This window comes from Trichechus manatus, unplaced genomic scaffold (genome assembly GCF_000243295.1).
Source record: "Trichechus manatus latirostris isolate Lorelei unplaced genomic scaffold, TriManLat1.0 scaffold00044, whole genome shotgun sequence".
Classification (NCBI taxonomy): Eukaryota; Metazoa; Chordata; class Mammalia; order Sirenia; family Trichechidae; genus Trichechus; species Trichechus manatus.
Genome location: NW_004443980.1, coordinates 9,503,469 through 9,517,816, shown reverse-complemented (window position 1 = coordinate 9,517,816; position 14,348 = coordinate 9,503,469). Strand labels below are relative to the sequence as shown.

The 14,348-nt window shown below is 44.0% G+C and overlaps 1 protein-coding gene across 1 annotated transcript in view; it reads right to left on the bottom strand.

The window, feature by feature from the left end:
* Window positions 1–14,348, bottom strand: part of ERICH6B (glutamate rich 6B) — a 43,169-nt gene that overhangs the window by 20,029 nt on the left and 8,792 nt on the right. Inside the window, exons 2-4 of the mRNA XM_004376642.2 lie at window positions 13,254–13,393; window positions 10,354–10,415; window positions 4,735–4,883 (exon numbers count right to left, since the gene is read on the bottom strand). Coding sequence (XP_004376699.2) covers window positions 4,735–4,883; window positions 10,354–10,415; window positions 13,254–13,393 — 351 coding nt within the window. The remainder of the gene's footprint in view (window positions 1–4,734; window positions 4,884–10,353; window positions 10,416–13,253; window positions 13,394–14,348) is intronic.

Genomic DNA, 14,348 nt, shown 5'->3' with positions numbered 1-14,348 from the left:
AACAGTGTTACTTGACTTAAACTACTTGGAATTTATTGCTGGTTTGTTAAAAACATCCCCACATGTCCCACTCTCTGCCAGACTTCTCAGGCCATTTGTGCAGCTTGCATGAGTGGTAGGTTAGCAAGAGGCCCTCTGCTTAGAGATCTTGGTGAGGGCCTTCCTCTAGGCTGCAGGCAAGACACTGCAGACTGGCTAGGGGAAGATGCTGCAACAGCAAAGACTTCGAGGCAGGACCGGGTTTGGTGTATGGGAAGAGCATGGAGCTGGCTAGCTTAATTGGAGAAAGAAATCAAGTAAGGTTTCTTTAATCTGTTGGAGGTAAGGCCAGGGAGATGAGGAAGCTGAAGGCCCTATAGGAGAGCTTCCAACACCCTTTCCATTGTCTGTTACAACCTGCAGATGCCTCTCCCTCAATTCCTCTTCCCATACCAGTTCTGACTGGTCCCACTGACTTCCCTTTTACATGCAGATCTGAGAGATGAAGACACACTGAACTTCTCATTTCTTCCCTGAAAGTTTGAATGGTCCATGCTTTGTTAACAGTGTAGATTTCCTGTTCTCTTCCACTTTTGCCACCAGTGGGACCACCCTCATCACTTTACGATGACTGATTTGCTTTTCGTCTTAGTCCAGACAGTTTTTATTTTCCTCTGGGAACACAGGATGGGGATACTTCCCAGCCCCCTTGCACTGAGGTGGGACCATGTGACTCGTTCTAGTCAATGGCTTTTAGACCTGGCCCCTGGCCCCACTTCCTGCCCATGTAACTGGACATGAAGAACTCAAAGATGGTGAAGACCGATGGAGACTCATGAGGAAAGAGCCCAGATCTCTGAGACTCCTCAGCTTGGAGCAGAGCCATCCTAGAGACCTACAAGGCTCAAATCAGATGTGACATGAGCAAGAAATACAATTCTGTTTATTAAACTACTTAGCCTTGGGGATTGTTTGTTTCAGCAGCTAATGAGCATTGCCCTGACTATTATAGGCTCTGTGTCCTTGAGACAGTCATTTAAAATTTTCTGGGTCTCATTTTCTTCAACGCATTGTAAAGTGAGGATAGTAATACCACATTTACCCCACATGGTTGTCGCAAATGTTACATTATATGTGTTGTTGTTGTTGCCATTGAGTCAGCTCCAATTCATGGCGACCTCATGAAGAACAGAATGAGATGCTGCCCATTCCTGCACCATCTTCATCTTCATGATGCTCATCTTCTAGCACTACATTGAACAATGTTCTGTTGTGATCCATAAAATTTTCATGGGTTAGTTTTCAGAAGTGGATCACCAGGCCTTTCTTCCTAGTCTGTCTTAGTCTGGAAGCTCTGCTGAAACCTGTCTACCATGGGTGAACCTGCTGGTATTTGAAATATCAGTGGCATAGCTTCCAGTATCACAGCAACACACAAGCCACCAAAGTATGACAAACTGACAGACAGATGGTGGACAGTATGTGTAGAAGTGCTTAATTGCCTGTACAGTGTCACATAACTAAATTAGTGGTTCTCATTAGTCTCCTTGTCTTCTCCAATTTATTAAGTGGTAACCGCATTTACTCAGTTCTTCAGGCCAAAATTCTTAGATTCCTTCTTTAGTCTTCTCTTTCTCTCACACCCAACATCCAATTCAACAGGAAGTCCTCTTGTTTGTTTCTTCCTTCAAAAAATATCCCAAATCAGACCACTTCACACCACCTCTACTGCCACCACTCTAATAGAGATGCCTATAATATCTTGCCTGAATTGCTGCCATGGCTCCTAACTGAATTTCCTGCTTTCATTCTTTCCCTTTTAGAGTCTATTCTCCACACAGTCTAATCTCCACACAGATTCTTCTAGAACATGAGTCTGATGATGTTTCTCTCAGGCTCTCAACCCTCCAATGGCTTCACGTCATCCTTAGGGTAAAATTCAAGGTCTTACTATGACCCACAATGCACTACCTGACCTGGCCACACAAACTCCTTTCTTATCCCTCTCTGCCTTGTTCACAAACATCCTTGCAGCCTCAGGGCCTTTGCACTTGTTTGCTCTGCCTAGAATGCCTTTCCCTCAGGGATCTACGTGACTCACTCTCTCATTTCATGCAAATCTTGGCTCAAATGTTGCTTGACCAATAGGTCTTCGTGGATTGACTTATAGGTATTCAGCTCTACAGCCCCTTATGCTGCTTTTTCCTCATGCCACCTACCAATACCTCCATAGCACTGAAAATTATTTTGGCATATTGGCTGTCTGTCATTGAGAGCACGGGCTCTTTGTTTGGTTCACCTCTGTCTTTCCAATCCCTAGAATAGTGCGTGGGGCATAGAAGGTTATTAATAAATATTTATTGATTGCATAAATAAAGTTAAGTGTGTCATGTCTTTCTATATCCCATTCTAACTTTTCTTTTTTCTTAAGTCTCCTTTCAGCTTCAGACTTGATTTTTAGCTCACTCTGAATGGCTCTAACATTATGATACTAGTTTTCATTTATGAGAAGTCCCTGGGTGGTACAAATGGTTAACATGCTTGGTTGCTAACCAAAAGGTTGGAGGTTTGAGCCCCGCCCAGAGGTGTCATGGAAGAAAGGCTTGGTGATCTACTTCAGAAAAATTAGTCATTGAAAATCCTGTGGAGCACAGTTCTACTCTCACATACAATGAAGTCACCATGAATTGGAATCAACTTGATGGCAAGCAGTTTTTCACTTATGACTTTGTAGTATTAGTCTTTTAAAATATACCATGTGATTCATTTTTTTTTATTGTAATGAAAACATACACACCAAAACATACAATGACTTCTACATTTACAATTCAATGGCATTGATTACATTTTTCATGTTGTGCCATCACTATAGTTATCCTTTCTGTCTTAGGCTGGGTTTTCTGGAGAAGCAAAACCAGTAAAGTGTATAAATATATATACATAGAGAGAGATTTATATCAAGGAAATGGCTCACATTGTTGTAGAGGCTGGAATGTCCCAAGTCCATGGGTCAGGATAGAGGCTTCTCCTGATTCACATAGCCGCAGGGGCTGGCTGTGTGATCGGCAGGTCAGAGAGCAGGGCACCTGCTCACAGGCTGTGAAGATTGATGAATCCCAAGATCGGCAGGCAAGACTGCAGGTAAGCTGCCAGCTCAAGTCCCAAGAACTGGAGGTCAGACGAACAGGAGCCAGCTGTAGGATCCAGCACGAGCAAAAAGCCCAGAACCTTGCCAGAACGTCTGCCCATATTCAATGCAGTCCACATGCCCAAGGAAACTCCTTTTCAACTGATTGGCTACTCAGAGCAGATTCCATCATGGGGGTGATCACATATCAGATCTCAACCGGGAAGTGATGACAACATTATATGTTTGCCAAAATACTGAGAACCATGGCCCAGCCAAGCTGACACACAATCTTAACCATCATACTTTCCCAAAATATTCCACCATTGTTAACATAAATTCTATACCCCGCAAACAAAAGCTCCCCTTTCCTTCTCCCTCACACCCCTGGTAACCATTAATAATCTTTTCTATATATTTGCTTATTTCATATAAGTGAGATCATACAGTATTTGTCGTGTCGCAACTGACTTATTTTGCTCAGCATAATGTTTCCAAGGTTCATCCGTGTTGTGGCATACAACAAAACTTCATTTCTCTTTATGGTGGTGTAATATTCCATTGTATGCTGTCATGGTTTGAATTATGTCCCCCCAAAAATGTGTGTATCAATTTGGCTAGGCCATGATTCCTGGTACTGTGTGATTTTCCTGTATGTTGTAAACCTGCCTCTATGATGTTAATGAGGGAGGATGGGTGGCAGTTGGGTTAGTAAGGCAGGACTGGATCTACAAGACTGGATTGTGTCCTGAGGCAATCTCTTGAGATATAAAAGAAGAAGTGAGCAGTGAGACAGGGGGACCTCATACCATCAAGAAAGCAGTGCCAGGAGCAGAGCGCGTCCTTTGGACTGGGGTCCCTGCGCAGAGAAGCTCCTAGTCCAGGGGAGCGCTGAAGAGAAGAAGGCCGACAGACAGAAAAAGCCATCCCCTGGAGCTGACGTCCTAAATTTGGACTTTTAGCCTACTTTAACTGTGAGGAAATAAATTTCTCTTTGTTAAAGCCATCTACTTGTGGTATTTCTGTTGTAGCAGCACTAGATGACTAAGACATATGCATATACCACATTTACTTTATACATTCATCTATTGATGGACATTTCAGTTGTTTCCACCTTTTGGCTACTGTGAAAAGTGCTGCAATGAACATTGGTGTACGGTTTCTGTTTACGTTCCTGCCATCATTTCTTCTGGCTGTATAGCTAGGATTGGGATTGCTGGGTCATATGGTAGTTTTATGTTCAGCTTATTGAGGAACCACTAAACTGTTTTCCGTAGTGGCTGTACTATTTCATGTGATCCATTTTTTATATGGATTTTATTTAGGGCAAGGAATATGTTTTTATTGATATATTTCCTTTCTTTCAACTCTATCCTGATTCATTTGCCAAATACAGAGCCTTGTAAGCAGAAGTCTCAATAAATCCTAGTAAAAATCACTCTGCCAATAACCCAGACCCTCTCTATATACATATATATATGTATATACACCTCTGTATATTGGAGACGTTTTTCTTGTTTGTGTTCAAGTTGTGTATTGGACTTGACGCTTCCTGACAGTGTGTGTCTCACCTGAGCTAAAAAAAAAACCTGTGCAAAGTCAAAACACTGACCCACAACCATGCTTACCTTTGTCTTCTTCATCATCCATTCTGTATCTAGTTCTGCTTTCTTCTTACGACGAACAATATGATGAGGTTTTTTTATTTGTGCTTCTTCTGGCTCCTCGATTTCTGGCGATTTCTGGTCCAATAAGCGAAATGTGAAGGTACCCAACTCTGCAATGATTGGCTTGAGTCAGACTTTGGTGGAAACTTAGATCCATCTCTCTCAAGGTGCCAAAAGGAGCTTGAGGGGTTGAGAGGTCAGCCATTCTCTCTTAAATAAGGAAGGCTGCCAGGAGTGGGAGAAAGAGCAGGGCCTTTGAATCCAGAATCTTAGGGGTTGAAAAGCAGATCTTTATCGAGGGCTAATGTGTGCCAGCCCAGTGTTAGATGCTGGGAATACAATGGTGAAGAAGACCCAGGCTGGCAGTGAAGGTGTGAGAGGGTGATATACCAGCAATTGACAGTGTGCTATGGATTGAACTGTGTCCCCCCAAAAGATATGTTGACGTGCTAACCCTTGTACCTGCGAATGTGACCCTGTTCAAAATAGTATTTTTGAAGATGTTATCGGTTAAGTTAACATGAGGTCATACTGGAGTAGGGCGGGTCCTAATCCAATATGACTGGTGTCCTTATAAAAGAGTAAAGGAGACAGAGAGAGACACAGAGGGAAGGTGGCCACATAAAGACAGAGGAAGAGATTGGAGTGATGTATATACAAGGCAAGGAATGCTAAGGATCGCCAGCTGCCTTCAGAAGGTAGGAGAGAGGCATGGAATAGGTTCTCCCTCAGAGCCTTCCGAAGGAACCAATATGACTAACACACTGATTTCAGATGTCTAGTCTCCAGAATTGTGGGACAATGAATTTCTGTTCTTATAATCACCTCGTTTGTGGTACTTTGTTACAGCAGCCGTAGGAAACTGATACACAGTGTAATGAGTGGGGCTCTGAACGATGCAAAGTGGGACTGGTAATTCTGTTAATCAGAAAAGTAGGCTAAAAAATTAGGCTAAAGTGGGGAGTCATTAAAAGAGTCATCTTACCATAAACATGTCATCTTAACTTAAAAAAAAATGTATATCAATGTGTCATTTTAAAATGTAAGGCAAGGTCTTTTCTTTGAGTGTGGGTCTGATGATGGGGCTCTGGGACCATTTTGCCTAAATCCACCCATAATTTATTATCAATAATTTTCAGTTTTGGTAGCTTCTAAATAGTCTAAGTGCAGAATCATAGATTTTCATTTTTTTTATTTCTATACATCACCCAATCTCTTATGTACATTTGGTTCACACCTAATTCAAAGCAATTATTTAAAAAAAAAAGCTATTTCGTTATCGAGTCTTTCTGAAGCATCCAATTTAGTTTTCATAGCAACAACAATTTTTTTTCATATTCATTTTTGTAACAATTGAATTTTGGAACTAAACTAGCAAGGACAACCAAGGAACAATCGTACTGCCAGTGACTCTTGGTAACACGGCCAGTGGAGCAGAGCTGGCTGAGCAGTGGGGAGAAGCCTCCAGCTGTGGCATCAGCCAGGATGCTTTCCATGAGGAAGAAGAGCACCGGTTCACTCAGCCAACAGGTTAGTGCAGGCCAGTTAGGAGAGCTCTGATGGGCTCACCATTGTCCTCAACACAGGTACCCTGAGAACTGTTTGGAAAGGAATTCAACCAGGCTTCAGAAGTTAAGGCTGTAATATGCAATGGGGAATTCCTTGCATACGTACTACATGGTTGAAGTCTAGATGGGGAAGGGTTAGTAGTGACAGATGAGTCAGGGGAGGAAGGCAGGGCTACAGCATTCATTTATTCACTCAATAAATGTCTACCAAGAACTGCCCTGGGCGTCAGAAATGCTATAGTCCCTGCGGTTCATTCTAGTAGTGGAGACTACTAAACCAAAAAAACCATAACTGTTGCCCTCAAGTTGATTCCGACTCATAGCGACCCTATAGGACAGAGTAGAACTGCCCCATAGGGTTTCCAAGGAGTGGCTGGTGGATTCAAACCGCTGACCTTTTGATTAGCAGCCATAGCTCTTAACCACTGCACCACCAGAGCTCCATGGAGACTACTAACTGATGCTAATAGTGGTATCAGTTTTATTGATGCTAAACAAGTAAATAGATAAAAACATAATATGTCAGATGGTAATGAGTGTTCTGAAGAAAAATTAAGCAGGGTAAGAAGAAAGGAAAGTGATGTAAGTGCGTGCATTTGCGTGTGTGTGCATTGTGAATTGTGTCCCTCCAAAATATGTGTTGAAATCCTAAACCCTGTACCTATAAATAAGACTCTGTCTGGAAATAGAGTTTTCTTTTGTTATGCTAATGAGGTCATACCAGAGTAGGGTGGGTCCTAAACCTAATCATTGGTGAGTTATAAAAAGAACAGATTAGACACAGAGACACACAAGGTGGAAGAGGAAGACAAATGATGGAGACGGATGAATCTGCAAGGCCAGGAGCGCCAACGATTGCTGGCAGGAGCAGAAGAACAACCAGTGCTCCTGGTGACTCTGAGATAGACAAGGAAGGACCTCCCCTAGAGGCACGCCCTGAATTCTAACTTCTAGCCTCCTGAACTGTGAGAAAATAAATTTCTGTTCCTTAAAGCTGTCCACTTGTATTTCTGCTATGGAAGCCCTAGGAAACTAAGACCGTGTGTGTGTGCATGTGTGTGCACTTGCTTATAAAGAGTAGCCAAGGAAAGTATTTCTGAGAAGGTGACATTTAAGCAGAGACTAGAATGAAGTAAGAGCAAGTCACAGACATATTTGAGCATTGAGTGTTCTAGGCAGATGGGCAGCAAGAACAAAGGCTCTGAGGCAGCAGATGCTTGGTCCATTTGATGAACAACAAAAGGACCAATGTGTCTGAAGAGGAAAAAGTGAGAACCTTGTAAGCCACATAATAATGCTGACACTTTTGTGAAGGCAATGGAGGGTCAATGAAGAGTTTTAAAAAGATTATGGTAGAAACAATGCTCAAAAAGGACTTAGAGATGAGAAGATGGGGGCTCAGGGGGATTAGAATTCTGGGGAGAGATGAAATTGTCTGCGGTGATGTTGATGGGGTGGAGAGATATGGATGGACAGGAGAGCTCTCAACAAGGGTGGGGTGGGGGAGGGAGAGTCAAGGAACATGGTACAGCTGAGGCACTAAAGAGGCCACTGACTGAAGCTCTTCCTCAGGATAATGAGGAGGGAGAGGTAGACAGGGACTAGCTCACCAAGGTTCTTGTAGACCACGGTAGGGCGTTTGGAAACAGGTCACAGTCTCACATTAAGGAGCACCTTCTCCAGTGTTTATTTACAGAACAATACTGATTTATCAATGGGATAAACAAAAAGCTAAAGTGAGCCAAGCTACTGTTTCTGAGGTATCAATTAGAAATTAATAGAAAGCATTTCTGTAATTATAACGATAAAAGAGGACATTTATGTGTTCATTTTTTTCCAATTTTTATTTTATCTGTCAGAAAGATGAAATCATGGACATTCTGGTTTTGTCCTTATTAAGTGAGGCTTTAGGCTGCCTTTCTGAGTCTTGGTTTCCTTAAAATGGGATAATGTTGCCTACAGTTACCTATGGGGTAACTGAAATAATGCATGCGTAGTGCCAGACACTTAGTAGAAAGTCAATGTATCAGTGCCCTTCTCACAAAGAGCTTTGCATTTTGATGGTTCATGATACAACTGTGCAATGTTGTCCTGCTTCTTTTTACCAGTCCAGATAGTTCTGAATGGGAATGACTACATACTTTACTGAACCTAGTGCAAAGCAAAAATGCAGGGCCCTTGTTAGAAAATTATTAAGAATTTCAAAGCAACCACAGCAGAGCATTAAACCAAGGACCTTCTCAGTGTGTAGCCTTGTGTTACTGCACAGGTCACACACCCATGAAGTCAGTTTTTGCTTGGAAATTGAAGTGCACAGAGACATGGGGCTGTGTGCCTGGAGTATGAAATACTGGGCTAGATACTGGAAGTAAATGAGTTATCATCTCAAAGGAGGCTGGGAGATTTCTTTGGGACTGGCCACAGCAGGAACATGGAATGATATTTCTTGTCAATTAGAAATGTTCCTTTTCTGTATAGAAAACTCAAACCTTCTAGGCTTCAGTTGTCCAGAGAAGCAGGGAGTGGGCAGGGGTATGAGTGGGGCACTAGGGGAATCTGGCCATTTGTATTATATCAAATTTCATTCTCTAACTGTAAGTCTTACCTTGGCCTCGGAGAGTAAGGAGTCCAAAAAAAAGGAGCAAAAAATCATGTATGTGAGCATGCATGCATCCATCCATCCACTCAAGAAATGCTTATTGAGCACTTACTGCATGCTTTGCTAAGGTGCGAAGGAATAAAACACAGACGTCTAAAGCCCAAGTGGAACAGAAAAGTAAGCAGTAGACAAGTGCTACATTATATGTGTAATAGATATTTGTTGTTGTGTTTTTTGAATACTGAGCATCTGAACCCTTCTTTTTTTGTTTTGGGAATACTCCATTGGGTGAGTCTTGGTGGGAGGCAGGGCCCTTACCACTACAGAAAGTGAAGCGGGTGATTCCCCTTTCTCCCTGTGCCTTAGCCCCAGTGAGGACATAGGACCTAGGTATAGGTCTCTACTTTTTCCTTTCCAGACACACTGGCCTTTGTTGTTCATTGAACATGTCAAGGGAACAAGCACTGAGTTTAGCTTAAGAGGTCTCGGGCATGAATGTGGCTTTTCCATTTAATGGCTGGGTCATCTTAGGCAAGGCACTTAGCCTCTCTGAGCCTTAATTTCTTTATTTTACTTCACATTGTTATGGAGATTAACTTGGATCAGATAGTGTATGTGAAGGTACCTAACACACACAGTTACTCTGCAAGAGTGAGCTCAGGTCATAAATTGGTCTTGGGTACTGGAGCACCACCTTGAGAGGTAATCTGAAGCTGTGTCCTGACTCACCAAGGAAAAGTGCCATGACTGATCAGCTATGTCTACCATGGGTCTTGTTGCCATTCTACATTAATTGTATCTAGTAATCAGAAAGATATTCCATATTGTGGTTTTGAGTCTTTGAATTAAGAGAGCTTGGCCTCTTGATCCAAACTTTCCATGATTAGACCCAAAAAACTGGCACCCTCCATGATAGGCAGATCTTAACAGGTGGACTGTAAATGCCTTTCATCTCCTGTTAAAGGGGCTGTTTCTTTCCCAAGCTTTGCATTAATATTGCCCTCCTGGAGTCCGCCAAATCTGGCTTAGATGCCCTCCTATGTAGTTCTATAGCACCTCTTTCCATTGTAATAGCACTTAATCATCCAAAAGGCAATTCCCTACTTTCTTGTCCATCGTCTTCCCCTCCCCAGCACCAAGGCATAAGCCCATTGATGTGGAGAGATGTGGATGGACAGGAGAGCTCTCAGGAAGGGGGTCGGGGAGGGAGAGTCCAGATTGAGGTTCCAGATTGTGTCTGTCCTGCTCAATAGTTTACCCCTGGCAGCTAGGGCCTGCCTAGCACCCAGTAGGTACTCAAGGAAATGAACGAGCATTTTTGCCTTCCTTACAGCACACGGCAGAGTGGGAGAGGCAGCGGGACTCAGATAGGAGAGCCAGTCACAAGATGGGAAAGGGAAGGGCAGTGCTTACTTTCACGTTTCTTCATAATCCACAGGATTGTTTCCTTGTATTTTCCAAAATTTTTCTTCAACCTGAAAGGAATATGAACCATCTTTAAAAGCTGAGACTAAATTCTGGTCATTTGGCATGATAAACAGTGTAGAGTGTTACATAGGGGGAAAGTTGGGCCATTGGCTCTGCTTTCTACCCAGTTTTTCTTCCAGTCAATGCTCAGGCAATAAAGGGACGACCTACTGCTTCCGTCTTGGCCTCTAAGTGGCCTTCCACCTGGCACATGGGTTGACCTCAAAACCCTTCAAAATGAAGTCAATGAGAGTCATCTTGGAGGCTAAGACAAGGCAAGGAGTTTCCAAATACAAGTGTGCCTGTATGCATTAAGCTCGTACAGCTTGCTTTTATATGTCTTGTACATACCCCAGGAAGGCTTACATTTGGAAATGGCTTAGAAAAACAGCATTGTCTTTGAATTGGACAAAAACCAAAACCCGTTGCCATTGGGTCGATTCAGACTCACACTGACCCTACAGGACAGAGTAGAACCGCCCCCTAGGTTTCCAAGGAGTGGCTGGTGGATTCCAACAGCTGACCTTTTGATTCGCAGCCAAACTCTTAACCACTGTGCTGTCAGGGCTCCTTGAACTGGACAGGCCACCTGAAACTCCTTTGCATTTAGTAAGAAATTTTCAAATAAACTCACTCAAAATGACTTATCATGAAAGCCTCAGGAAGACAGGCACAACCTTTCAAAATGATCAAGCCCCTGGCTCCTTCTCATGTCAATATACAAAGAAAGTCATGCTGGCATTTCAATGGCTTGGCTTGTTTTACTTCCAAATAAGTGTGGTCTCCAGGGACAGCTGTTTCTTCCTTCTCAGATCAGAGCCCCTTTGAAAGGGAACGTGCTGGAAAGAGTGAGCTTCCCAGGCTTAATTGGATCTAAAGATCAGGCTTTTGACATGACAAGTTTTAAGTTCTAAGTTCAGATTCCCTGAAGAGGGCATTATAATTTAACCCCGAGCCACACCAGGAAGTGAATAATCTCTGCTGGGAAGTGCCTATACCATTTCACCTGGCAGAGAGCTGTTGTTGTTGTTCGTTGCCATGGAGTTGATTCTAACTCATGGCGAGCCCATGTGTGCAGAGTAGAACTTCTCCGTAGGGTTTTCTTGCCTATAATCTTTATGGAAGTAGATCGCCAAGCCTGTCTTCTGAGGTGCCTCTGGGTGAGCTGGAGCCGCCAACCGTTTGGGTAATAGTCAAGCACTTAACTGTCGGTGCCACCCAGGGACTCCATTGGCAGACAGCACTGGTTAACTATTTGTACTTGAGAAGCAATAGCGGAAATGAAGATGAGATCTTCCCGGCCCTTTTGTACCAAACCTATGTTTTACCTGCAAGCATTCTGAATGGATCTGAAGTTGTTACCTAGCCTACCAACACCTGTGAAAGAATGAAGACTAAGGAGTGGGGTGCGGCTTGCAGGCTGAAACTAGAATGTCAGCTGTAGACAAGAGTTAAGCCCCTTTCCTAGAGAGGAGTCCCTGGGTGGCACCAACAGTTAACGTGCTTGGCTGCTAACTGAAAGGTTGGAGGAAAGCTTGTGTGCCTTGGGTGTGGCACGCCTGATTCCCAGCCTCTGCATCATTCCTTTCCCCATTGCTGGTTGGAGGTTTAAGTCCACCCAGAGGTGCCTTTTGGTTAGCGCTCTAGTCAGCCACTGAAAACCCTATGGAGTGCAGTTCTACTTTGACACACATGGGGTCATCATGAAGTGGACTCGATGGCAACTGGTTTTTCTCCTAGAGAAGCCTCAGGGATCTCTTGCCCCAGAACTCTGCTGAGTCCAAACCAGAAGATGCCGAAAGTCAACCTCTATTCCTGCCTTTTGTGAAAGAAAGCCTCAACTTGCTGAGGTGATTATGAAGGGCTCGCTGTCCCCACAGCCTGTTCCCTGGTGTCACTGCTGGAGACTGTGTCATAGATAGATCCAAGGGAGGCCCAAGCATACACCTTTCTCTCCACATTTTCTGACTGGTGGATAAGGGGAAACCCAGGCTTCCGTGAGAAGAGCATATGCTGCACCACAGACTGGAGGCATAAAAGGGTCTGGGGACATTTTGTGACCTGGGGCCATGCCAGTTAGAAAGACCTGGTGCCCTCAGCAGGTCTGCAATAGCTTTCTAATTTCTCAGTCCAAATAGGGGCTCCTGCCATGACCCCCAGGTCAGTGAAGCTCAAGGCTAGGATCTCACTCCTCTAGGAGCATGAAAAAGTATCTGCTAGCCTAGGGTAAGGAGTCCCTCGGTGGTGAAATGGTTAACACGCTCGGCTGCTAAATGAAAGGCTGGAGGTTCAAATCCACTCAGAGGTACCTTGGGAGAAAGGCCTGGCCATCTACTTCTGAAAGATCAGCCACTGAAAACTCTATGGAGCTCAGTTCTACTCTGACACACATGAGGTCACCATGAGTTGGGTGAAGCTGGGCAACTTCTTGGGTAGATGCCCAGGATCTTGATCCCTCATTGCCCCCTCTTTTCAAAGGCCCAGGGGTCTAAGTCTTGCTCTGCAGACTACTGTACAAGTTCATTCTACACAACTTCAAGACTTTTCCTGTCCTGGACTTTCAACCTCTGCCACTGTCTGGCTCTGATCCTATTTGGTGCCTCCCATGCTTGTAGATTTCTTTGCTCTTGAGTTTTGCTCATGGTTTGGCAGCTGGATCATTCTTTTCACCTGACCTCTGGCTCTGGCCTTAGCCCTTGTGCCTGGCCTGTCCCTGCTCCTTGACTTAGGGGACCTGCCCAGCCCTGGCCCTTGCTCTTTTTCCCTGGATACTCAATTTACATTTTCTCTGCTGTTGCCTGTGGCCAGCTGAACCTACTGATCACCAGCACAACTCCACTACTTACAGAATCCCCAGTTTCCTTCTGGTTTCACTCTCCAGATGCCCAGTCATGGGGATGTCAATATCCTCTTCCAGCTCACTGCGAGCAGCCATTTCTTTGAGCATTGTCCTAAACACTGTCTGATAGGTGGTACTGTTCAAAAACTACAATATCCAGAAAATGGGAATTAATGATTTACCAGTTAATCACTTTTCTGACTCCCAAGGGAGCCAAGTGACATTTCAACACATTATTCAGTAAACACAAAGAGTGGGAACAGTAGGGTGGCTAGCAAGTATTCTTCTAAAGAATGTTTCTATTATCATCACTCCCTCTCCTCACTCCCCAATTCCCTCAGGAAAAAATTTTAAACATCCTTATACCAATAAATCCCCAAGATGTAGCCTTTTCTCTCAACAACTCCCAGGGAGATCCCAGGTGGCGCAGTTTGCGTGCAGTTGCTAACGTAAAGGTTGGCGGTTTGAAACCACCCAGTGGCTCCGTGGAAGAAAGGCCTGGGGATTTGATTCCATAAAGATTACAGCCAAGACATAACAAAATTTATTAAGAAAATGTTCTACATCCCACTTTGGTGAGTGGCATCTGGGGTCTTAAAAGCTAGCAAGCGGCCATCTAAGATGCATCAATTTGTCCCAACCCACCTGGAGTAAAGGAGAATGAAGAACATCAAAGACACGAGGAAAGTATTAGCTCAGAGACAGAAAGGGCCACATAAACCAGAGACTTCATCAGCCTGAGACCAGAAGAACTAGATAGTGCCCAGCTACCACCAATGACCCCTCTGACAGGGAACACAACAGAGAGTCCCAGATGGAGCAGGAGAAAGGTGGGGTACAGAACTCAAATTCTAGTAAGAAGACCAGACTTAATGGTCTGACTGAGACTGGAGAAACCCCAGAAAACATGGCCCCTGGATTCTCTATCAGCCTAGAATTAAAACAATTTCCAAGGCCAACTCTTCAGATAGGGATTGGACTGGACTGAGGGACATAAAGTGATACTCGTAAGGAGTGTGCCTCTTAGCTCAAGTAGATACAAGAGACTAAATGGGCAGCTTCTGTCCGGAGGTGAGATGGGAAGGCAGAGAGGGTTAGGAGC